This window comes from Ruditapes philippinarum, unplaced genomic scaffold, assembly GCF_026571515.1.
Source record: "Ruditapes philippinarum isolate M1 unplaced genomic scaffold, ASM2657151v2 ctg288_1_1_1_1, whole genome shotgun sequence".
In the NCBI taxonomy this organism is placed as follows: domain Eukaryota; kingdom Metazoa; phylum Mollusca; class Bivalvia; order Venerida; family Veneridae; genus Ruditapes; species Ruditapes philippinarum.
The window spans coordinates 5,962-31,624 of NW_026860775.1; the positions used below are offsets into that span (position 1 = coordinate 5,962).

General features: G+C 32.9%; 1 protein-coding gene across 1 annotated transcript in view; it reads right to left on the reverse strand.

Annotated features, from left to right (window-relative positions):
• Positions 1–236: 236 nt before the first annotated feature.
• The window catches only part of LOC132713337 (dystrophin-like), a gene marked incomplete at its 3' end in the record, with an annotated part of 157,509 nt that continues 132,082 nt past the window's right edge, over positions 237–25,663 (reverse strand). Inside the window, 9 exon segments of the mRNA XM_060695887.1 lie at positions 237–409; positions 709–922; positions 3,971–4,021; positions 5,009–5,158; positions 7,375–7,519; positions 9,083–9,258; positions 9,844–9,985; positions 20,057–20,229; positions 24,730–24,747. Coding sequence (XP_060551870.1) covers positions 237–409; positions 709–922; positions 3,971–4,021; positions 5,009–5,158; positions 7,375–7,519; positions 9,083–9,258; positions 9,844–9,985; positions 20,057–20,229; positions 24,730–24,747 — 1,242 coding nt within the window.

Genomic DNA, 25,663 nt, shown 5'->3' on the forward strand with positions numbered 1-25,663 from the left:
GTTACATGTTAATTCAAATGGATATTTACCGCAATTTCATTGGAATCTCTGTGTTATTTATTGTTTATGCAAACTTAATTATTGAATAAAAAGGAAATATGGCAAAATGAAAACTTATTTTGATATTCACCCGTTCACTCATTATATACCCTTGGATGGGCATAATGTCACTTTAACTGACTCATATGGGTCCGTTATCCTCAATACAAACAATTAAGGTAATGTTCAGTACGCACCTTTTGTTTTTTGGTCATCTGTTCAATCTCCTCTATATCACCGACTGTGACACGTTGAGACTTCAACATACGTTCCAACAACGTCAACCAATCACGGAGCTCCGCCACTGACTGGTCAAAATCTGACCAATCAGGTTTGACCCCAGGCTGAGCAGCTGCTTGTGATACTTTCACTGTAAAAAAAAAATAAACATGGATTTTTTTTCTTTGACTGGGTTGTAACTCAACAAATCATAATAAGACTAGATGAACAACATGTCCAAACAACAATTCTGTTACTTAGAAGTTTATAAAAGTCTGGTCAGCTCAATAGATAGAGGATTGGACTGTGATTTGGTGGGTCCCAGCCTCGAATCCTAGATGGTGCAGGTCACTTTGATTGCAATTGATCATGGAACCCTTACTATGGTCATTCAAACTGAAATGTGCTCTGGTAAATTCAAAAAAGATGAAATCATACAGACAAACTAACCTTGAGCAAACACTTCATGTACAGATGAGTCTAGTGGAGTAGGCTCCATTTTCTCTGCCAGTTCCTTCACAATGACCCAGTCTATATTAAGCTTGTCCATCTTTGTCTGGATTGGTTCAGGTAAATTTGTCTGGTACTCGGATTTTAACTGATCACATGTCTTGTTTACTTTGTTTACATTTTGTTGTTTTGTTATCACAGCTTCCTGCGTTGTCTGAAAGTATCCACATTTATTCAAATTGTTTTCAAGTTTATAGTAATGCTTATGGAACATTGGTGGATCTACTCAGGTGCCGGTTCTTGCCTGAGAATTAGTCACAGAGTGACACCTGAGGTCTTCCTCCACCAGCCAGGAAGTCACCATTTGACCTTTACATTGAAAGCGTGATGTAAAACTTAAAACTGTGGCCAACCAAAATATTTCAATTTTGGTCTTTGTGGACTCAAAAAATTAATTTGTTGATTTTCATGGATTTTTTTTCCAACTCTCTAGTATAACTATAGTACTTATCAGCATCATAGAAAATTCATCACAAGTTAGGGCACAGTATAAGCTTCATGATAATTGTATATGATGATATAAAGCTCAGTAACATATTTTTCAAATTATGAGATTTTATAAAGTCATTTGACTGATATCCCATCTAAGTATCAAATAGCTTAACATTGCTTATACTCTTATCATTGCTCTAAGATATGTAACACTAATTTGCATGGTACACATGTACCATTAACCCTTTCCCCCATGAGCATATTGTGAAAAATGGCCGTTTTCACTGAAAAGCCTCCTCTTACAAGTTCAAACTGCTATGAAACTATGAAAAATGCTTCAATACTAATCAAACTTGGCACAAATGTTGACTGGACCATTGCCTTTGTAACAACATGCTCAGTCTTAAATTTCCTGTTACCATGGCAACGAGGGGACATCTCAAAACTGCCAAAAATCACTATTTTGCCTCGATTTTTTCCATCAAAATTTATTTCAAAGTGCTGCAACTTCTCAAGGGATTGAGATAGAGTCAAAGGCTTTTCAGCGTTGGTTACACGTTACATTATGATCGACCTGGGGTCATTTTTAGCCTCTCACAAGTCCAAAATTTTCTTGGCGATAACAGAAGGGGGTACATCCTCCTTCTGGCAACCCCCTGATGTATCTTTTGGATGGGGGGGCGGCGCCGAAAAAGTGCACATTTTTTTAAGCAACATTTCTCAAACGAAAACATGTGTTTGGGGCCCAAATAGGACATTTTTTCACTATTTGAGGCCTAAAAAGGGGGGGGGGGGGTCGAAAGTGCGTTGTTTCGCGTATATATGTGGTAAAGGGTTAACAAAAAACATACATGCCATAACGTCCCGGGTGCCCGGGATTGTCCCGGAAATCGGATGTCTGTCCCGGAGATGTCCCGGGCATCGATTTGATCCCGGAAAAAAATCAGGATATTTCGCAAAATTTTCATAAAATCAAATCTCGCGCATTTCACCTCTCGATCGTAAAACATATTCTGACCTGGTTCACATAATACACAGGAACGTTGACACTTACAAGTTTACAATATACAGCCAATTATCGACTGTCGATTCCCCTCGGCAATAGCTTTCTACATGCATCGGCAATATACGTTCTCTGTTGAATTCGGCAGCGTTTAATGGTCGGGTTATCGGTTTACGGCCCTTAACAATTATCGTTAATCCCCGATAATCATTAATTTTTAAGTCAATCGCTAACTTGCCGAAAGTCTAATTATTACAAACAATGTAAATATATCTATCAAATAAAAAATTAAAGGTGTTTTTATGACTGGAAGAATTGCATTACGTGACATGTAGTAATTATCACGACTTTAAGATATAACGGGTGAACAACATGGCTGCGCCCATTCACCGGGTTTATAGCCTTTTAGGGAATAAAAATGAAATAAAGAAATACTATAAAATGATAAATATGTCGACCTAAAAGACTACTTCTATAACTAGTAAGTTAACTGTTTATTATTAAAAATTCAGGAGAAAGTCGTCCTAATTTAATAACGTTATACGATTGACACCCCCCCCCCCCCTTTTCCACAACTGCCTACACATGTATCCATTATTGCCGCGGTGAAAAGTGTCCCGGAAAGCTGTCCAAAAATTATGGCATGTATGCAAAAAATGATGAAAAACTTTAGAATCACCTAAAAACTAGTTTTTCCATGTTAACATGTGGTCTTTCACCTAATTTTGGTGAAAAATTGTTGTTTTGTAACATTTATAATTTTTTTAGTTAACCCTTTCCCCCATGAGCATATTGTGAAAAATGGCCGTTTTCACTGAAAAGCCTCCTGTTACAAGTTCAAACTGCTATGAAACTATGAAAAATGCTTCAATACTAATCAAACTTGGCATAAATGTTGACTGGACCATTGCCTTTGTAACAACATGCTAAGTCTTAAATTTCCTGTTACCATGGCAACAAGGGGACATCTCAAAATTGCCAAAAATCACTATTTTGCCTCGATTTTTTCCATCAAAATTTATTTCAAAGTGCTGCAACTTCTTAAGGGATTGAGATAGAGTCAAAGGCTTTTCAGCGTTGGTTACACGTTACATTATGATCGACCTGGGGTCATTTTTCACAAGTCCAAAATTTTCTTGGCGATGAGGGGGACTCTGCCCCCCTTCAAACCCCCCTAACAGAAGGGGGCACATCCCCCTTCTGGCAACCCCCTGATGTATCTTTTGGATGGGGGGCGGCGCCCAAAAAAAATTCTCATTTTTTTAGCAACATTTCTCAAACGAAAACATGTGTTTGGGGCCAAAATAGGACATTTTTTCACTATTTGAGGCCTAAAAAGGGGGGGGGGGGGTTCGAAAGTACGTTGTTTCGTGTATATATGTGGTAAAGGGTTAAGTACTGGGTTCACAAATATTGAAAATAACCTTTTAGATTCAGCAGTAAATTGAAGATTCTGCTCATTGATATTTAAAGAACTTTTTTTTTATTAATGATAAAGTAAAAGTCTTTAAAATGGATCTTAAAATGACGGAGCTGCATTCAAGTTTAATAATTTTGCGAAGATAAGAAATAATAAGAGATTAAAGTTCAATTATTCAATACCTATAGTCAGAAATGATGAAAAACTTAAATTTTTCCTCTGGGTCTACAATAATTTGAATTTTGTTCATCAACAAATTTGGGTTTCAGGGCTGGGCATGGGCCCTTTTTCCAAGAGGATTAGATAGTCCACCGTTTGTAGGTATAAAAGACGAGGAAAAATCGAACTGATGTAACAATTCTCCCCATTGTGATACTCTCCGGAATCTCATTCATTACCTGTGATGAGAAAATTTAAAAAAAATTCCTTTGAAGTACAAAAATATATATTAACAACACAGATATGCCTATTTTATTTAAGTTTGCCTATTTTATTTAAGTTTTTCCACCAATATTTAGCATTTTATCACTTTGTTTCTTTTTGAAACATAGATATAAACAAATCTTTTTAGCATGCTTTGGAAAACTCATTATTGCTGCTATAAAATATTAAGGTAATCTGAAAATGTGAACAAAGTGTAAGAAACAAATAAGAGAAAATAAAATTGAGGAAAATCCATTTCAAAAATTACATATCTTGACTACTTGGTTTTCATGACTTAATATTTGACCACTAAGTATAGAAAAAGTTTTTCATATCCGATTCCTGGACATTCTCAGATACAAGAGTTATCTTCCACTTACCTTCTGATATACAAACAACATTGACTTCTTGATATCCAAGAGTTACTGACATTCAAACCTCCTGAACTTTTTGAAACCAATTTTTGATGTCTGGTTATCAAGAGTTATTCTCCTTTTATTATCAGGAATGCAAGATTTACATATCCTTACCTCCAAGCAAACATGAGTTTCTTACCTTAGACTAACTAGCATACAAAAGTTACCTACCTTAGACCACCTAGCATACAAGAGTTGCCTACCTTAGACCACTAGAAAACAAGACTTACCTACCTTAGACCACCTAGCATACAAGAGTTACCTACCTTAGACCACTAGCAAACAAGAGTTACATACCTTAGACCACTAGCAAACAAGAGTTACCTACCTTACACCACCTAGCATACAAGAGTTATCTACCTTAGACCACTAGCAAACAAGTTTCTTACCTTAGACCAACTTGCAAACAAGAGTTACCTACCTTACACCACCTAGCATACAAGAGTTACCTACCTTAGACCATTAGCAAACAAGTTTCTTACCTTAGACCAACTTGCAAACAAGAGTTTCCTACCTTAGACCAACTAGCTTTCAAGAGTTACCTACCTTAGACCACCTGGCATTAAGGTTATCCAAATCTTTGTGTATATTATCCCTATCCTGTTTACTGAGAGTGTCATGTTTTAAGAGGACTTCACCACTTCTGTTGATTGCTCCAACCGTCTGCTTCTTGGCAGGTATGTCATCCTCACGGTCCTGAAATATAGACACTATCTTATCTTATATTTAACATCCTATACAGTCCTTTAATACAGACAATATCTTATCGTATATTTAACATCCTATACAGTCCTTTAATACAGACAATATCTTATCTTATATTTAACATCCTATACAGTCCTTTAATACAGACAATATCTTATCTTATATTTAACATCCTATACAGTCCTTTAATACAGACAATATCTTATCTTATATTTAACATCCTATACAGTCCTTTAATAAAGACAATATCTTATCTTATATTTAACATCCTATACAGTCCTTTAATATAGAAACTATCTTATCTTATATTTAACATCCTATACTACCTTTCCCAAAATACTTATCCTGAAACATTAGTACATAGAAATTTTATCTGAAAACTTTCTCTCACAGTAAAATAATTTGATTGAGCTATCAGTCCACCTTGTTTGTAAAGATCAAATGAAATTTCAAATTGGATATTCAAACTTACTACCTTACAAAAATACACAAATGTTAATGAAAAACCTAACAGTGTCCCCATTACAATTCACTTTATTTTTTTTATTTTTTTTAAATATTTCAAGAAAAAACACTCTCCATCAAAGACAGTCTGCATACTTCCATTCTGACATTAGAAAATAAATACAATAAACATTTCAATAGTATTTATAAACAAAAGTTTTGTTAAATAGTATTTATAAACAAAAGTTTTGTTAAATAGTATTTATAAACAAAAGTTTTGTTAAATAGTATTTATAAACAAAAGTTTCGTTATAAATTCTACTGTAAATTTTTCTTGCATTTATATAAAACTCAACAGATTTATATGATTTTCAAAATGATCTCTTTGGCAACTGAAAAACTGAAACTTCCGTCACATGCGGGAAAACTTGCACAAATGCAGAACTCCTTTTATTTCCCAATAAACTTAGAAACTTTATCATACCATTCCCCTTTTTGTATCCCTTTATTTATTCTTTTTTTAAAAACAATATCAGATTTAAGTAGCAACTTCTACTAGTGAATTTCAAAGAAGATTTAGTGAGGAAATATGTATATTAAGGTATTTTGAGAATGCATTGTTTATAAATAGATCAGTGATGGAATATACACTTGTTTTGGCTGGTAGAATAATTTATGTTGCAAGTGTTGAAAACTCAACAATTGATGTATCAATAAAATGAGCCAAAAAATGTTTCCTACAATCCAGGTATACTTACATGTAATATACTTATCATATATACTGTCTTAATAACATATTTCTTTTTGTGTCCATTTTCTAGATCATTTTTATATTTACAAATTTCTTACTTCTTTCTTAAATATTGTCAATATTATATAAAGTAAAGTGGTAGAAAAATAATATTTTTCAATAGATTTTCAACATGATTCAACTCTTACCAGCATTTTTTTTTAGTTTACCTTATAAATGAATGGATTAAACTTTTTAAAAATTTGGAGCTGAATTTCCTCTATACTTGGTGGTCAAATATTGATAAGTCATGAAAATCAAAGTTTCAAAATAGGTAATTTTTGAACAGATTTTCCTCAGTTTCATTTTCCCTAATTTGTTAGTTACACTTTGTTTACCCTAATATTTTAATGACTTATTTATAGCACCTTAATGAGTTTAATCATAGGTATAAAACAAACACAAAGTAATAAATTTCTAAAAATAGTTTGATAAACCGAAATGATAGCCGTAAATTTCACATCTTTCAATATTCAAAAGCACATGCTGAATGGTCAAGAGTATATTTATTTTCTGATCATATTATATGTATATACATTACAGTCTTATATATTCCTGATGTCATAGATAAGTTGATATCTCCTCAAACATATAAAGAATTAAAACAAAATCAAAATCTGTGCTGAAGTGGGCAAAACATTCGAACATTTGATATGACATAAATGCAGGAAATCTATAATAATAATAATAACAACATTTTTACATGTTTTACACCATTCATGTCTTGTATGTGTTTTTGCACATACAGGCACTGTAGTATAACCACCAACCTTTGACAGACCTTTCATATGCTAACTGGACAACTTCCTCACATAGAAGAATCAAAAGTCCCTGACAGGATTCAAACCTACACTGGTGAGGGGCAAGTGTTTTGATTTGTCAGCAACCTTAACCACTCAGCCACTGACCCCAGCTGTTACATTCTGAAGGTAGTCTAACCAACATGTCGCCTAAAAAGATTCACCTTACATACCCTCATTTTCTCGAGGAGTTCCTCCAGGTATTGCTCCTCCGGTTTGAGAGAAGTGGAGATGATATTTTCAGTCTCATCTATCCAGAAAAACATCTCATCCATGTCGTCAGTAAACTCACTTGTCTTCACACTGGCCTGCTCCAATCTGTAGCAAACACAACATTTCCGTATTCAAATATCTTTGGTAAACCTTACAGATATAAATCAAAGTTTTTTCCGAATCTTGAAAACCCAAAGTTTATCCTTTTTTTATCTTGAAAACCCAAAGTTTATCCTTTTTTTATCTTGAAAACCCAAAGTTTATCCTTTTTTTATCTTGAAAACCCAAAGTTTATCCTTTTTTTATCTTGAAAACCCAAAGTTTATCCTTTTTTTATCTTGAAAACCCAAAGTTTATCCTTTTTTTTTATGACTGTGCAATTTTTTATTTACAAAAACACCATTTTTTTTATTGCTATTCACTTATGTAATAGCTACATTTATGGTGGTATTTATTTGTCACCTTCAATATTCTTGAAACTCAGCTACTAAACAATTTTCTGTCAGAATGTCACTAATTAAGACTTTTGTATAAATTCATTTTTTATAAATAAATATATATAATCATGTCTCCATCACAACATCCTTTTATTAACATAAACATATACAATATGACATACAATAATTTAATTATATTTTTTTTTTCCATACTTTGCTGCTGAGATTACAACAATTCAAATTTTACAATAAATTTCATCTCAAAATAAGTATTTATACACAGTCTATAGAAATATTCCAGGAACTTTTCACAACAATATGAAATTTTAGATATCAAGATTTGTCAACAAAAACATAAATCCTTAACTTTAGAATCAAGAATTAATCTAGAACTTTCTGTAGACATTTGTAAATGGCATGCATTTATCTAGAGTTTAAACATCAATAATTCAAAAAATCTATTAAAATTTATCTTTGTTCAAACTTATTACATTTTGTGCTGTTTTTTTATTTTTCTTCAGACTTCTTTTTCAATAAAATTCTGGCAGAGTATTGTAAAAAATAAAATTCTGGCAGAGTATTGTAAAAACAAACTGTTTTAATGATAATCTACCTCAAAATTGTTTTGGTAAACATAAAAAAACTTCAAACTTTCAATACTACGAAGAAGGTAAACAACAAGAGCTCTCAGTAGGACAGAGCGCTCGACTGTTCCTAGACCTCGATAGTAAAGCAAGAGCCTGAATAATGTAGAATTTACAAAAGAGGAAGGTTTCATTCTAAATACTGTAACAAGCATGACATAGTTAGGAGTCTAGGAGAGTTACCCAGGAATTTTATAAGTTTAAAAAGGCCATATTTTGCTACAGTTAAGAGCTTTAATTATAATTTCAAAAAGACACAATGAAGTTTCAAGACAATACCATCAGCAGTTTTAAAAACAAAATTTCTACCAGGGATTTTCTAGTTGCTGAAGGGCCATAATTCAGTCAATACCTATGCTGGAAGTATGGGCCTTGTTCAGTAATCTCCAATTATAATATGATCTCAAAGGCATGTGTGAAATTACAAGCAAATATTTCAATGGTTCAAGAGATCCAGAGTTTTACAAGAAGTTGCACACAAAACTTGAAAATGATATGCCATTGCAGTTGCGTGAGTAGGATAACCCCTCCCACTATTCTTCAATTGAGCTAAAAAGTGTTAAATTCCAAGACGAAAGGTAACAAACCTATCTTGTCTATTAAGAACTTCTGTTGAGATATTTTTCCATCTTTGGTTCACATCTTCAAGTTTTTCTCGCAGCTTGTTGGAATCAGGTGCCGCAGATTGTCGGATAATTTCGTTACCGGCAGCGTTCATACTGTTAACAGTACCTTGATGATCTCGGATGTCTAGTTCCAGATCCTTAAAAACATACAATACAAATTAAATCTTTAAAATATATCTATTTCAACTTGTTTGCAAACAAATTCTTTCATCTTATATTAAATACTCATTAGTACTCTCTTTCTGTTATAAACAATGGCCTTTATGATGAAACATGGTCAAAAACAGGGGCTACAACTCCTGTTGTTAAGCAGACACCAGACACCTTAACAAATAGGCTAAGCTTCCCTTCCAACTTTTAAAGACTAGATGATTATAAAGACATAAATGCCAGTCCATGCCAGTTCTAGCTTCTGAGCAGGCTGATCAGGCCTTATACTGTTTGTTCTTTTATTTTGATTCTTAGCAATCTGTAACAATCCATATTCACTGCGAACATTTGTTTAACAAACATTCAATGAATATATTTGTTCAAAAGAATGACTAAATATTAACGGATTTTGACATCAACATTAACAAGAGAGATGTCATATAGTAGCTCTACTAATACTTACAACAAACATTCAATGAATATATTTGTTCAAAAGAATGACTAAATATTAACGGATTTTGACATCAACATTAACAAGAGAGATGTCATATAGTAGCTCTACTAATACTTACAGCGTATGATTTCTCTAAAAGTTTGCTATCTTGTATATATTTGAGGTCTGCCAGTTTTTGTTCTGTTTCTGTCAGCCATTTTGTGACAGTTGTCAGGTCCTTGTGGTACTGTCTCCATTGTTCTGCTGCCCGAGTCCATCGCCTAAAATAACAACAACAACATTAATATGTACATTTGTTGTGATACATAGGTAAGGTGCTCATATGCACATAACATATACCACTATTCATACTTTACATTATCAGAGTGAAATTGTACATATTCAATAGAGCTAGCTTTAAAAGAACACCATATTCAATAGAACTGGCATTACAAGAACACCATATTCGATAGAACTGGCATTACAGGAACACCATATTCAATAACACTGGCATTACAAGAACACCATATTCGATAGAAATGGCATTACAAGAACACCATATTTGATAGAACTGGCATTACAAGAACACCATATTCAATAGAACTGGCATTACAAGAACACCATATTCAATAGAACTGGCATTACAAGAACACCATATTCAATAGAACTGGCATTACAAGAACACCATATTCAATAGAACTGGCATTATAAGAACACCATATTCGATAGAACTGGCATTACAGGAACACCATATTCAATAGAACTGGCATTATAACAACACCATTAACACTAGAGCTGGCATCACAAGAACACCATATTCGATAGAACTGGCATTACAAGAACACCATATTCAATAGAACTGGCATTAAAAGAACACCATATTCAATAGATCAGACATTATAAGAACACAATATTCAATAGAACAGGCATTATAAGAACACCATATTCAATAGATCAGACATTATAAGAACACCATATTCAATAGAACTGCCATATTTGATAGAACTGGCATTATAAAAAAACACCATATTCACTAGAACTGGTTTTACAAGAGACCATATTCAATAGAACTGGCATTATAAGAACACCATATTCAATAGAACTGGCATACAAGAACACCATATTCAATAGAACTGGCATCACAAGAACACCATATTCAATAGAACTGGCATTATAAAAACACCATATTCAATAGAACTGGCATTATAAAAACACCAGAGGTAAGTAAAACTTATGATCAAGAAGGAAACAGGATGATGGAATAATACAATAATGTAATAATGATATGAGTAAACACACATCATACAAAATTATACAACAAGATTTAAGAATGAGAATAAGGAAAACTGAATCTAATGAGAACAAGGGTGTCACAACCATAGTCACAAAATACGCCCGTTTACGAAAGCTTTAGATGGAGATGGGGGCATTTTTGATAAGTGTTATCTAGCAAGCAAGTTTTTATTCTAGGCACTGTGTTGTTAAATGAACCTTAAAACAAATCAGTAGGGAAGATATGCACAGGATGTGTGACCTTGACCTTGGTCGCAGGGATGTGAATTTTATGCACGGCACTCAGCCTCACAATGATGAACATTTGTGCCAAATTATATTGAAATCCCTCTATGCATGTAGAAGTTTTGCTCCAGACAAGCGTTTTTCTATGAGCTCTAACTGTGACCTTCACCTTTGACCTAGAGACTTGGTTCATGTGCAGGGCACTACGTCTCATGGTGGTGAACAATTCTATAAAGTAACATTAAAATTCCTCCATGCATGTAGAAAATATGCTCCGGACAACATCTGGATATTAAATCATCTCCAGTGACCTTGACCTTGCAAATATTAACCTAAATTAAATGTGTCACACCTGTAGTCATGATAGTTACCATTTGTGCTACAATCCATCAATAAATGATGACTAAATGGTCCCTATACACATCTTCAAATTTTTATCTGAACTTTGACCTCTATGTGTAACCTTGACTTTGGTCGCAGGGATCTGAATTTTGCATGCGACACTCAGCCTCACAATGGTGAACATTTGTGCCAAGTTATATTGAAATCCCCCTATGAATGTAGAAGTTTTGCTCCGGACAAGCGTTTTTCAATGAGCTCTAAGTGTGACCTTGACCTTTGACCTGGAGACCTGGATCATGCATGGAGCAATACATATCATGGTGGTGAACATTTCCATAAAGTATTATAAAAATTCTTCCATACATGTAGGAGATATGCTCCAGACAAAATCTGGATATTTCACCATCTTTAGTGACCTTGACCTTGCATATATTGACCTAAAGTACATGTATCACAGCCGTAGTCATGATAATGACCATTTGTGTTACAATCCCTCAATAAATGATGATTAAATCGCCCCTTTGCTGCAGGGACCTAAATTTTGTGCGCGACACTCCGCCTCACAATGGTGAACATTTGTGCCAAGTTATATTGAAATCCCTCTATGCATGTGGAAGTTTTGCTCCGGACAAGCGTTTTTCAATGAGCTCTAAGTGTGACCTTGACCTTTGACCTAGAGACCTAGTTCATGTGCGTGACATGGCTTCTCATAATGGTGAACATTTCTATGAAATTTCATTACAATCCCTCCATGCGTGTAGGAGAAATGCTCCGGACAAAATCTGGATATTTCATCATCTTTAGTGACCTTGACCTTGTATATATTGACCTAAATTATATGTATCACAGCCATAGTCTTGATAATGACCATTTGTGTTACAATCCCTCAATAAATGATGACTAAATGGTCCATATACACATCTTCATATTTTTTTCTGAACTTCGACTTCTATGTGTGACCTTGACCTTGGCCGCATGGACCTGAATCTTGCGCGCGACACTCTGCCTCACAATGGTGAACATTTGTGCCAAGTAATATTGAAATCCCTCTATACATGTGGAAGTTTTGCTCCGGACAAGCATTTTCAATGAGCTCTAAGTGTGACCTTGACCTTTGACCTAGAGACCTGGTTCATGTGCGCGACACTGCTCCTCATAGTGGTGAACATTTCTATGAAGTTTCATTAAAATCCCTCCATACATGTAGGAGATATGCTCCGGACAAAATTGGACGCCGACCGCCCACCCGCCCGCCGCCCGCCAGGGGCGTTCCCATAATATGTCCCGTTTTTCAAACGGGCGTATAAAAAGTGGCAAAGAAGCAATGACTTCTGAAGACTTGATGATAAAATCAATGTATAAGAAGTGGTAACAATAATAAAAGAAACAACACTTAATTTCAATGATGAGTTTGATAATGAATCTAACAAAGCAATGAAATATTAGCAAGTAGAATGATATTGTTTACTAAATTTTGGCAGAAAACAAACAAGAATGTTACAGCATTGTTCATGCACCACAAAACCTGGCACTGATCAATGCTATAGTTATGTTGAAACTAAACAAAACCTATTGATGCAATTGTCTGGAAAAGAAAGAATAGAAACAAACAAACTGAATGACAATTTGATAACTTAATTATATATGAATATGAAAATGCAGGCCTGTCTGGCTGCATACTAGTTCATAGGCAAACCGCTTCTGGTTCGAACAGTGAAGGGGTTCAAGACTAAGAAAACAACTTTCTTAATTAGTTTAGGAAAATAACTTACTCAATAAATTTGGATAACAACTTTAGGAAAACAACTTACTCTTAGGATAACAACTTACTCAATAAGTTTAGGATAACAACTTACTCAATAAGTTTAGGATTGTTGGTAATCCGTATAGTACCATCCTTACAAACTACTGTCTTCATCATGAAATCTTCCTAACACTTTATTATATCACAATTCTTTCACAGTTTCTCCCAGAATTAAACGTTTTGTTATATCTTCATCATATTAATATACCTCCTCTGTGATATTCACATTTTCTTTGACATTTTAAAACTAAGAAATTATTTTCAAAGCTTTTAAACAAAGATTTTAGTGTTTCCAAGTCAATAATCAATAATTGTCATGAGAAATTAATTATTTGTAAAGTAACAAAACTGAAAATTAAAATTTAAACATTATCTTATGTTTTCCATTTGGGAAGTACAGAAAGAAAATTTGACCTTTTCAGAATGGACTAAAATGGAATATTTGTGATCTATTTTGAGTGTTATTCTGTTATGTCTCGTTAATTTGTTGTTGATTTATTCATGTAATAGCATTCTAGCAATTATTCCTGGGATTTAGTACAGAATCTACAGGCTTTATGGCATCATACAAATTCATGCAGTCATACAATATAATGTAATCCTTATTATTATTGTTGTATATCTGTATGATATTAGCATGTTCTATTGTATATCAGTTTTACTCAGATACTTTTAAGATCAAATTACAAATTATTGTTTTTGGCATTTAATATTTTTCAATTTTTAAAAATCCTTTCTTAAATAATTATCCCAAAGTCACTGAAATATCAATTTAACAGATTGGAGAGAACAAAAATGAATATTAAGAAGCTTCAGTAAAAAATTCTGGTAAAATGAATAAGATAATCCAATCAATTCCATCATATATATCCAAACTGTTTTTGAGTTATATGGCCTCCAGCCTATACACAGATAAACAATAATAATAAAAAAATATTTTTTCTTGGTGACACATCACATTATAAATATATTTTTAATAATTTTTTTATGGCATATATCTTTTTGTTTTTTTGCTTTTAGCTAAATATCATTTTAATATAACAATAAAAACACCCAATAAAAAATTCATCAATAAGCAAATTAAATCAGTTCAGAATTTGTACAAATATACTGTTAAAGCAAAATCTGTGTGCCGACTATACAAAGTTAACATATAGCCAAAAACGATGTTTTAAATATTCCTAAAATAAATCCACATATACAAGATATGGTATCTCGATACTAATTTTTTAACCAAGTTGTGATAATGTCCGACAACACTAAATTAATTCATTTAACACAGTAGTTCTATTTGTAAACTTTCTTATCTACTATATTTATCACCTTTCAGCTACTTCAACGTAATTTTAACATTTATTCACTAATATTATCAAAAAAATTGTAAGCAGAACGTAATACTATTTCTGTTTGTATTTAAAAGTCAATATTTAAACAGTCCAAACACTAGTGATTTAATTCGACCATCATTTATTTAACGACCATTTGACACAAGTTTAATGAAACCGGTCGGGATATTTCCTCTCAATAGACGAGGGTCACTACTAATCCCCGTATCAAATGTCCCCAGACACTGACCATGAATGAAAAATAAGTCATGTGAAAAACTCGTAAATTACGACGTTGTCATTTTTTTAGTTATAATTCTATCTCTCGTACAAACGACAGTTTAACTCGACTTGACACTGACTTAAGACCATGAACGTTAAAAATTGTATAAATTAAACATTAAATTTTTCTCTCTTTTGAAAGTTAAAATGTCTTTTTGTTGTCAGTGTATTCTGCTTTAAGAAATATTTTTTGTCAACAAACAGCTCATAAAAAAACTTTACATCTATTGTTCGAGCACATTAATTTTTGATGTTCTGTATTCTCTTTGAGTTAGTACTTTAGAAAATTGTAGATGATAAAAAAACATAAGCCTGTATAAAGTCTGTTCCAAAACAAAAACTGTTGCTTGAAAATTAATTTATGTCAAAAACATAACTGTTGTCTTGAAAATAAATTTATGTCTTGAAAAATAAATTAATGTCTAAATAATAAAAGAAATAGTATTTTAGAGAAAAAGAGAAGAAAATTTAATAGAATTCTTTGACTTTAACACCTAACAAATGAAAACAACAATGCAACAATTTCCTTGCCAAAAATGATAAATTCTCATGCATACAAAACTGTACAATATCTCTGAAGCATCTGCACAAATCTTTGACAGAAAGTATATCAGTATCTAAAGCACAATTCTTTCTCTTTTTTTTCAGGCATCTCATCCCCTATTATCCGCACTTTGAAATTCTACATAAAAAAAAAAAAACCCTAAAACTTTGCATTTATTTTCCTTTTACTCTCAAAATAAGCAAAGCACTATTTTTTTCGCACATTTCTTTCGAATTATGAAAATCTTAAATTAACTCCTCATACAGTATATAATAATGCCGATAAATCATCCGAGTTTTCAATTTTAAACGTCAGTGTAAGTGATTAAAAGTACTGTATACAAACAAATGTATCATTGGTCGAGGATTCCACTATAAAAGTTATCTTGATGATCATCATGGGTCACTCTATACAAGTTTATATGAGCCGCGTCATGACAAAACCAACATAATGGGTTTGCGAACAGCATAGATCCAGACCAGCCTGCGCATTCGCGCAGTCTGATCAGGATCCATGCTGTTCGCTTACAGACCGTTTAACCAGTAGAGAAAGTGATAGCGAACAGCATGGATCCTGATAAGACTGCGCGGATTCGCAGGCAGGTCCGGATCCATGCTGGTCGCAAATCCATTATGTTGGTTTTGTCGTGACGCGGCTCATATTATCTATATCAACTCCCCACTTAATCCAATCTGTCTTAAACCATTAAACTGTAATAAGCCGTACTTTATTAGGTCATAATAACTACCCCACTATTATCTATATTTCAGTTAACCTTGTTAAACTTAATGGAGATTAATTAGCTATCCTTTCTAGATGACAACATTAAAATGTTAATCTTGAATTATCCCGACTTAAGTTAATGGACGTCCATGCAATTATACATCATCCGTAAACATAGTCTCGAATACGAATAGTTAATTCTATAATCATACAAAGAATTTAGGTTTTTTCTTCATTTAAAAAGTAGCCGACAAAACAGCTCTGTGGGAATCGCCTATCCTAAAACCATTCCAATACCAAAAACTATTTATCAGCATATTTAAGGATTGTACTATATGTGCTTTTTTAAATGATCTTGTTTTTTTCTTAAAAATGAAAATTTTAGTATTAAAGGTCAGTTGAGGTCAAATAGCAATTATCAGCTTATAGGGACAGTACTGCCGGCATGGAACAATACATGTTGCCTGGCAACGCAAAATTGAAAAAAAAAAGAATGATCTCCTATCAAAGATTTAGTTATGAATGGGGCATTATTTAAGAAAAGCAGGAGGCTGATCATGTATTTGCTATCATATATATGTGAAATCCAAAGATTTTATTAAAGATAAACTTATTGGTTATATAAAATTGTAAAATTTAAAGAAACAAGATATGTTTGTAAAACATGTATGCCCCCTATCAGCAGCCAATGAGTCATGTGATAAGGTTATTATGCATGACTTCTGACCCAGTGATCAAACAATTAATAAGGGTTATCAAGTATAACTGGTCATGACCTTAACCTTTGACCCCTTAACCCCAAAATCCAATAGGGGTCATCTGCTGGTCACGACCAATCATCATACAAAGTTTGAAGTTCCTAGGCCAAAGCTTTTTAAGTTAATTGATCGGAAACCGTTTTAACATACAAGGTCAATGTGACCTTGACCTTTGACCCCTTGACCCCAAAATCAATAGGTCATCTGCTGGTCATGACCAATCACCATACCATGTTTGAAGTTCCAAGGCCAAAGGGTTCTTAAGTTATTGATTTGAAAGCATTTTTACCTACAAGGTCAATGTGACCTTGCCCTTTGACCCTTAACCTCAATATCAATAGGGGTCATCTACTGGTCATGACCAATCATCATACCAAGTTTGAAGTTCCTAGGCCTAAGGGTTCTTTAGTTATTGATCGGAAACCGTTTTACCTAAGAGGTCAATGTGACCTTGACCTTTGACCCCTTGACCCCAAAATCAATAGGGGTCATCTACTGATCATGACCAATTACAATATCAAGTTTGAAGTCCCTAGGCCTAAGGGTTCATTCGTAATTGATCGGAAACCGTTTTTACCTACAAAGTCAATGTGACCTTGACCTTTGACCCCTTAACCCCAAAATCAATAGGGGTCATCTGCTGGTCATGACCAATCACCATACTAAGTTTGAAGTTCCTAGGCCTAAGGGTTCTTTGGTTCTTTTGTTATTGATCGGAAATCGTTTTTACCTTCAAGGTCAATGTGACCTTGACCTTTGACCCCTTAACCCCAAAATCAATAGGGGTCATCTGCTGGTCATGACCAATCACCATACCAAGTTTGAAGTTCCTAGGCCTAAGGGTTCTTTTGTTATTGATCAGAAACCGTTTTTACCAAAGAGGTCAATGTGACCTTGACCTTTGACCCCTTGACCCCAAAATCAATAGGGGTCATCTACTGATCATGACCAATTACCATACCAAGTTTGAAGTTCCTAGAACTTAAAGTTCTTTAGTTATTGATCGGAAACCGTTATTGCTTACAAGGTCAATGTGACCTTGACTATTGACCCCTTGACCCCAAAATCAATAGGGGTCATCTACTGATCATGACCAATCACCATACCAAGTTTGAAGTTCCTAGGCCTTAAAGTTCTTTAGTTATTGATCGGAAACCGTTTTTGCTTACAAGGTCAATGTGACCTTGACCTTTGACCCCTTGACCCCAAAATCAATAGGGATCATCTACTGATCATGACCAATCACCATATCAAGTTTGAAGTTCCTAGGCCTTAAGGTTCTTTAGTTATTGATCGGAAACCGTTTTTGCTTACAAGGTCAATGTGACCTTGACCTTTGACCCCAAAATCAATAGGGGTCATCTACTGATCATGACCAATCACCATACCAAGTTTGAAGTTCCTAGGCCTTAAAGTTCTTTAGTTATTGATCGGAAACCGTTTTTGCTTACAAGGTCAATGTGACCTTGACCTTTGACCCCTTGACCCCAAAATCAATAGGGATCATCTACTGATCATGACCAATCACCATATCAAGTTTGAAGTTCCTAGGCCTTAAGGTTCTTTAGTTATTGATCAGAAACCGTTTTTGCTTACAAGGTCAATGTGACCTTGACCTTTGACCCCTTGACCCCAAAATCAATAGGGGTCATCTACTGATCATGACCAATCACCATACCAAGTTTGAAGTTCCTAGGCCTTAAGGTTCTTTAGTTATTGATCGGAAACCGTTTTTGCTTACAATGTCAATGTGACCTTGACCTTTGACCCCTTGACCCCAAAATCAATAGGGGTCATCTACTGGTCATGACCAATCACCATACCAAGTTTTAAGTTCCTAGGCCTAAGGGTTCTTTAGTTATCACTCGGAAACCATTTGGTCTACGGACCGACGGACCAACGGACCGACAAGTGCAAAGCAATATACCCCCTTTTCTTCGAAATGGGGGCATAATGAAGATATTATAACAACTTCAACAAATTTTTAACACCACTATTTATTTAAAGGATGGTTTAATTACACAGTCATGTTTTCTTTAAATTCAGCAACATTCTTATCCAAACAATGACTTGTTTCAAGTCTAAATTTCCAAAAAGAATTTCAATTCACTAATTGGATTTTTTCTCTCCTTAATAAATCATCTTAAATAACTTTTTGAAACAAATACTTAACACTTGTTATTTGTAGTAATATAAGTAATACAGAACTTTTCCCTTTTCAAAACCTATTCATATCGTTCAGCTAAATTTTTTAGAGAAATTTAATACTGGAGAAATCCGGTATATACCGACAAATTGAAATAATTAAGACTTAATTGATTTTAGAAAGCAACTAAGTAATTATGTATCAATTACATTAGAAATGTCAATTTTATACTTAAGAGGTTAAATGGGTAGAAACAATTTTAACTGAGTCAATGATCTGACATATTATAGTTTAAAACCTAAATAGTTTGGTGTAACTGTAGTTATACGAATATGACTTGCAAGATGAAATATTTTCAATTTGACTGTTGCTTCAATATGTAAAATGATGATATATCACATTAAAGGTCATGTCCAGTACAGTTGATACTGTGGTCACTTTATGACAGGACATTAATCTCTCATGATTTAATGACTTTAATATTCATTTTTCCACGATTTTCAGATTAAAATTACTGTAGAAAACTTCTCAATCCATTTTTAAAATTATTTCATTATTTTTAAAAAGAATCAAAGATTTAACTGTAAATTGACATTAAAGTTGAGGCTGAACACAGAAGAGTGCGATCAAAGCATGAAATTGATTGAAAATGAGTGTTAAAGGAATTATTTTAGAAAAGAAGAGGAAAGAATAAAACAGTTTTTTCATAATAAATACAATTTTTTCTCTTCAAAATTCATCCAGTTATATTCTAATTAAAAACCTACACGACTTTTTCAAATCCTTTATCAACATAGATATTTCTCCCTTTCATTTTTCATCTTCTTTAAAGGTAAAATTTCCTTTAACCCTAACCCTCCCCCACCTGACCCCCTACTCCCTTACTCTTGTGAGATATAATCAAGTTTACCTGTGTCTATCTGTATAAGATTCATTAATATCCTGCCAGGAACTATGTAGATCTTGTAGTAGTGACCGTAACCTTTTTCTTTCATCAGGTTCACATTGAGCAAATATCTCTTCTTTCTCATTATCCAGTCTATCTATACCTGCTTTAGCATCTTCTAAACGTTTCTGTACCTCCTTTATAATACAAAAAAAAACAAGTTTGAAAATTCTATAAACATTTAATCCAAGCTGTTCTGTTAAGTTTTAGGTGTTTTCAACCTTGAAGACATATTTGCTAAAAATATGTATTAATTTTGACACTCACTAAATAAATGTTGTTTCATTTGTTTTGTTGGTCTTATTACCACTTTCCAGATTAGCTGGTGGAGAAATACCCCAGTTGCCCCTCCAGGCAATCATCTGAGTATAACCACTGATGTTCTGTGAGCTTGCAGGACAGCATCCATACATGTATGAACCTGAAAGCCCCTGCAGGGATTTAAACCCAAGTGGTGAGGGGAAAGTGGTTCAAAGTTAACAACCTAACCACTCGGCCATGAACACCCAGAAATACTTGAGAACCATCAACATATTCTATGTCATTAGGTGCCTTCAGTTGACCTGTTGTAATAATCTAAGCAAGTACCTAGGTATGGATATCTTGGGTTGAACCACCAAAGCTTTTCCAGCAATCATTACATCACATAAACCAAGATAAATTGTTAATGTATTAACTTATTTGATTAACAGATCATTCTAGGCATTTATTTTATTGCTATTTACAAGTATTAAAACAAGTAAAAGTTAACAAAAGTCTGTAAAAGAAAATAAATTGTATATTCTATGAAACATGGCAACGTTTTACAGAAGATTTGGCACACAAGCAGATACGAAGATAGAAGACTGACAGGTTAAATGAATTAACAAGTGTGTAGAATAAGAAAGAAGTCATCACTGAGGTATTTATTTTCTAATTGAAGTGATTATGTTTACTTGTCACCAAATCTTCGCTTAGTTTAGACATAACAATCTATGTCTAGCTATGTCTGATAATATAAACAAAAGTTATATAACTTGTTAACAATATGCTGTAATAGATATACCATATTCTCAGACAATCACATTAACAAAGTTTAAGATTTTACCATCATATTAAACCTTTACCATGCAGGAACCTAACTGATTAACCTTTGCCACCAGTATAGAGCCAAGCCAGTTTGTAAATCTGTACAGTCTAACCAGGCTCTATGCTAATACTAGCTCAATTCTATTCTTTTGACGTAACAAAATCCCTTGAAAATTGAATGAACCAAGTTTATAGCAGGATAAATCCGTTATAGATATGAGTTAAGAATGAAAATAAATTTTTAAAAGTACAATTGAGCACGCAGGCAAAATCAACGCCAGCTGTACAGTTTTCTTTACATGAAAGTACCATATGAAAGTATAGTTTCCTTACACTTATTAAGTACCCCAATATAGTGTTTTTACATGAAAGTACCATATCATAGTTTCTTTACAATTAATAAGTACCTCAGAGAAGTTTCTCTTACATGAAAGTATCTCAGTATAGTTTCTTTACATAAAATTACCTTAGTATAGTTTCTTTACATGAGAGAGCCTCAGTATAGTTTCTTTACATGAGAGAACCTCAGTATAGTTTTTTTTACATGAAAGTACCCTCAGTATAGTTTCTTTACATGAAAGTATCTCAGTACACTTTTTTTACATGAAAGTACCATAATTACCATAGTTTCTTTACAATTAATAAGTACCTCAGAGTAGTTTCTCTTACATGAAACTATCTCGTAAAGTTTCTTTACATGAAAGTACCTTCAGTATAATTTCTTTACATGAAAGAACCTCAGTATAGTTTCTTTACATGAAAGTATCTCAGTATAGTTTCTTTACATGATAGAACCTCAGTATAGTTTCTTTACATGATAGAACCTCAGTTATAATAGTTTCTTTACATGAAAGTACCTCAGTAAGTTCTTTTTACATGAAAATACCTCTCAGTAGTTTCTTAAATGAAAGTATCTCTCAGTATAATTTCTTTTACATGAAAGTACCTTTTCATGATAGTACTTCAGTCTAGATTCTTTCCATGAAAGTATCTCAGAATAGTTTCCCTTCCCTGTTTATCAAAATTTGTTTATAAACTTTAATCATAATATGTCTTTTAAACTATAATTTATCTCTGATATACCTGGATCTGAGAAATAAATTTCAGGAATTATATATCTGTTGAGACAGGTTTATAACCTAGCATTCAAAACAATTAAAATCTGTATCTTATCTTAATGCAAACATCTTTCAATCCAAAAACCACCGCACTACCACCCAGACATTTCATTTTGAATATTAAAAATTACAATATAAAACTTCACTATCAGGATCAGTAACTGGCAAAAGTCTCTTGAAATGATTATCATTTCACACATTTACAGAAAGAAAGTGCATGAAAAAATTTGTGCAAGATAAACATGGTAACTTTATCATAGTTAAGCTTGCCAAAATCTAAAAAACATGCAGTGTATGGAACAATGTTTTTTGCAATGACTCCTGAAAATATGTTTATTTATTATAGAAATAGGTGTTCCTACTCTTATATAAATGAATTGACAAGTTATCATATAAAATAACTACAGAAGCAGCATTTTCGTAAAATTTGTCATAAGAATTTTACTTGATTTGTTTTCAAATGAAATTTTAATAATTTCACTTTTTTTCACACTCAACAAAATATAATTAAGGTACTAACAGCTTATAACAATTACATTCATCATAATATTGCTAATAACATCTTATAATTTAATTAAACCCCAATTCTTATAACCTCCTTGGATGGTACTTTCACAGTTACTTCCCTTGAATAATGAACACAGTTAACAGTTACTTCCCCTGATTTCAATACACCCCACTTGTAATTACAGTTTTCTGACACAGAAAATCAGACTAGAATGTTAATCTTTTTGTGTATTTTGTGAAATGATTAAAAGAAAAGCTGGCAGACTTGTTGCAATCATTGAAAATATCTGAGTAATTACAGACAAGAATGTTCTCATTTTTACTGAAATAGTAGCTTGACATTTTAATATAGTCTATAAATACACTGATGTAGAAGAATTCAAACAACTCAACATACACTTGTGTGTATAATTACCTAGAATAAACAGTTTACTGGAGAATAAGTGAGCTATAATTACCCATTAACTTAGAAACATTACAAATGAAGTTTTAGAAAATTCTCTTTTTGTATCACAAAACACACCACATGCCCCATTCTGACACTATAAATGCTATTATAAAATGCATTTCTATAAATGATATTGATAAATATAAAATCAATTAAACTTTATTAAGTAATCCCCGGCCTAAAAATCCTAAAAAGTACTATTAAAAACAAACCATCTTCACCTTTTAAATAATTTTTATAGTTAATCAAAACAAGTTATGCCCCTTTTTGGACCTTGCTTTTATTACTCTGTGCCAATGCTGAGAAAGGTAGGGCATGCTGTCCGCTGTGCTTGGAGTGAATTTGACTAAGCTTTGATATAGTTTCTGAGAAAATAGACCAAAACAAACATGACAATAGCTTCAATTTTTTGGTTTTTAAAAAAAGGCATAATCATGGCTTAAATAATATCCACCTTACACAGTCTGAAACAAGAAAAGCCTTTCATTAAAGTTATCAAACACTGGCACATTACATTAAGATGGGTTTTACTTTGTAAAATTTTAAAATCCTTTTTATCTAGCAATATTGTCCATGCAGTAGCAACTAGTTTAGCATTTCAGATGGAACAGTGTTCACACTGAACTAAAGGAGATATTTTGTAAAATTATTTTTTAATGAAATTCATACTAGATGATACATATAATAATATAGACCTTAAACCAGGAACAATAATGTATCAGTATGTTTCCATTTTTTCCCCTATATTAATCCCTTTATAATTTCCATGAAACCTATATTGGCATTAATTCCAGAATATTGACATGCTTGCCATTTTATGGTTTCAAAACATACATGTATGTAGTTCAATGGTTTTGAAGGATAGTTCAAGAAGTAATAACTTTATCTAACTCATTTATACAAGAAGTTAATTTACAAAATTAAAAACTTTAAATCCTTTAGAAGTATACTGGAGCAGCAAAAAATCAAACAGTCAATCTAGAGTTTGTAATTCTATAAACATTAAAGCATTATATTTATATTAAAATTCATATTATCTATTATTTTCTATCATGGTTGGGCTTATTTCAACTATAATATTACTTAAAATATTGACAATAGAATTTCATATTACTTTATATGCATTGATAGAATTTGAAACAGGTTTAATTAACTTAAAGTATAAAACTGGATTATAGGAAATCGCATTACAGGTAATTGTTATATAATTACTATGCCAGGTATATCAAAACATTGACCAATGGGAAGGCTGCATTCCAGAAATCTGGTGACTGGCCTCACAGTATATTGTATGATGAACATGAATGTCTACTAGAAATAATGGCTGAAGAAGATAATCATGGGTATATATACATGTATATAATATAATAATTAAGGTTATTTCTTTATCCATCACCAATGTACTTGCATGACTATTTATATACTGTATCATATATATGATTATGTAAACATATAAATATGTTATTATATCAAGAATAATTGTTATATATACTAACCCTGTGCCAATGTATACCCTGAAATAAGTATGTGTATAATGATTTAATGATAAGACATTGATTCCTCTCAAAGATGATTCTTAAACTATTCAGTAAATCATTCCATAAAGGATGCTCATAAAGTTATCAAATGCACATGTTCTGTTTCCACTTTATAAAGGTTAATTGTTTGTGCAAGGCTTTTTTATTATATCAAAACTAAAATTAAGCAACTAACTTAAACTAACCCTGATGAAGGCTATTGAATAGCCGAAATGTAGGTCATTTTTTTTAAACTTATTATCATTTTTATTTTATATTTTACCGTTTTCTTTAATCAAATACACTAAAACAACTTTATCCCAACATTTGTGATTGCTTATATTTCTTTTTGCATTTGCTCTATTTCATATTTTGCAGGCTAATAGTTTGTGTAGCATAAAGAGTTACTTCCCTTTCATGTTATACACCCCATTTGTAAAAGACACCTATGATGGCAGTATTTCTCACAGGTAGACATCAGGAGTTTACAGGGTAGTTTGAGAATTAAATATAATTGAACCGTGGCGTGACAAAACCAACATAGTGTGTTTGCGACCAGCATGGATCCAGACCAGCCTGCGCATCCCCGCAGTCTGATCAGGATCCTTGCTGTTCGCTATCAGTTTCTTTACTTGTAATTGAGTTGGTAAGCTAACAGCATGGATACTGATCAGACTGCGCGGATGCGCAGGCTGGTCTGGATCCATGCTGGTCGCAAACACACTACTTGGTTTAGTCATGACGCGGCTCATATTGATATGCTATTGTTGCCAGTCAGCTGTATAATGGAGGGAAAATTATCTCAAGTAGAAACATAACTTAACATCAAATAAATCAGTTAAAACAAACTTTAATAAATCTTTTTAAACAATAATACTTTAAGAGAAAGGCATTTAAGACAGCAAAAATGCTT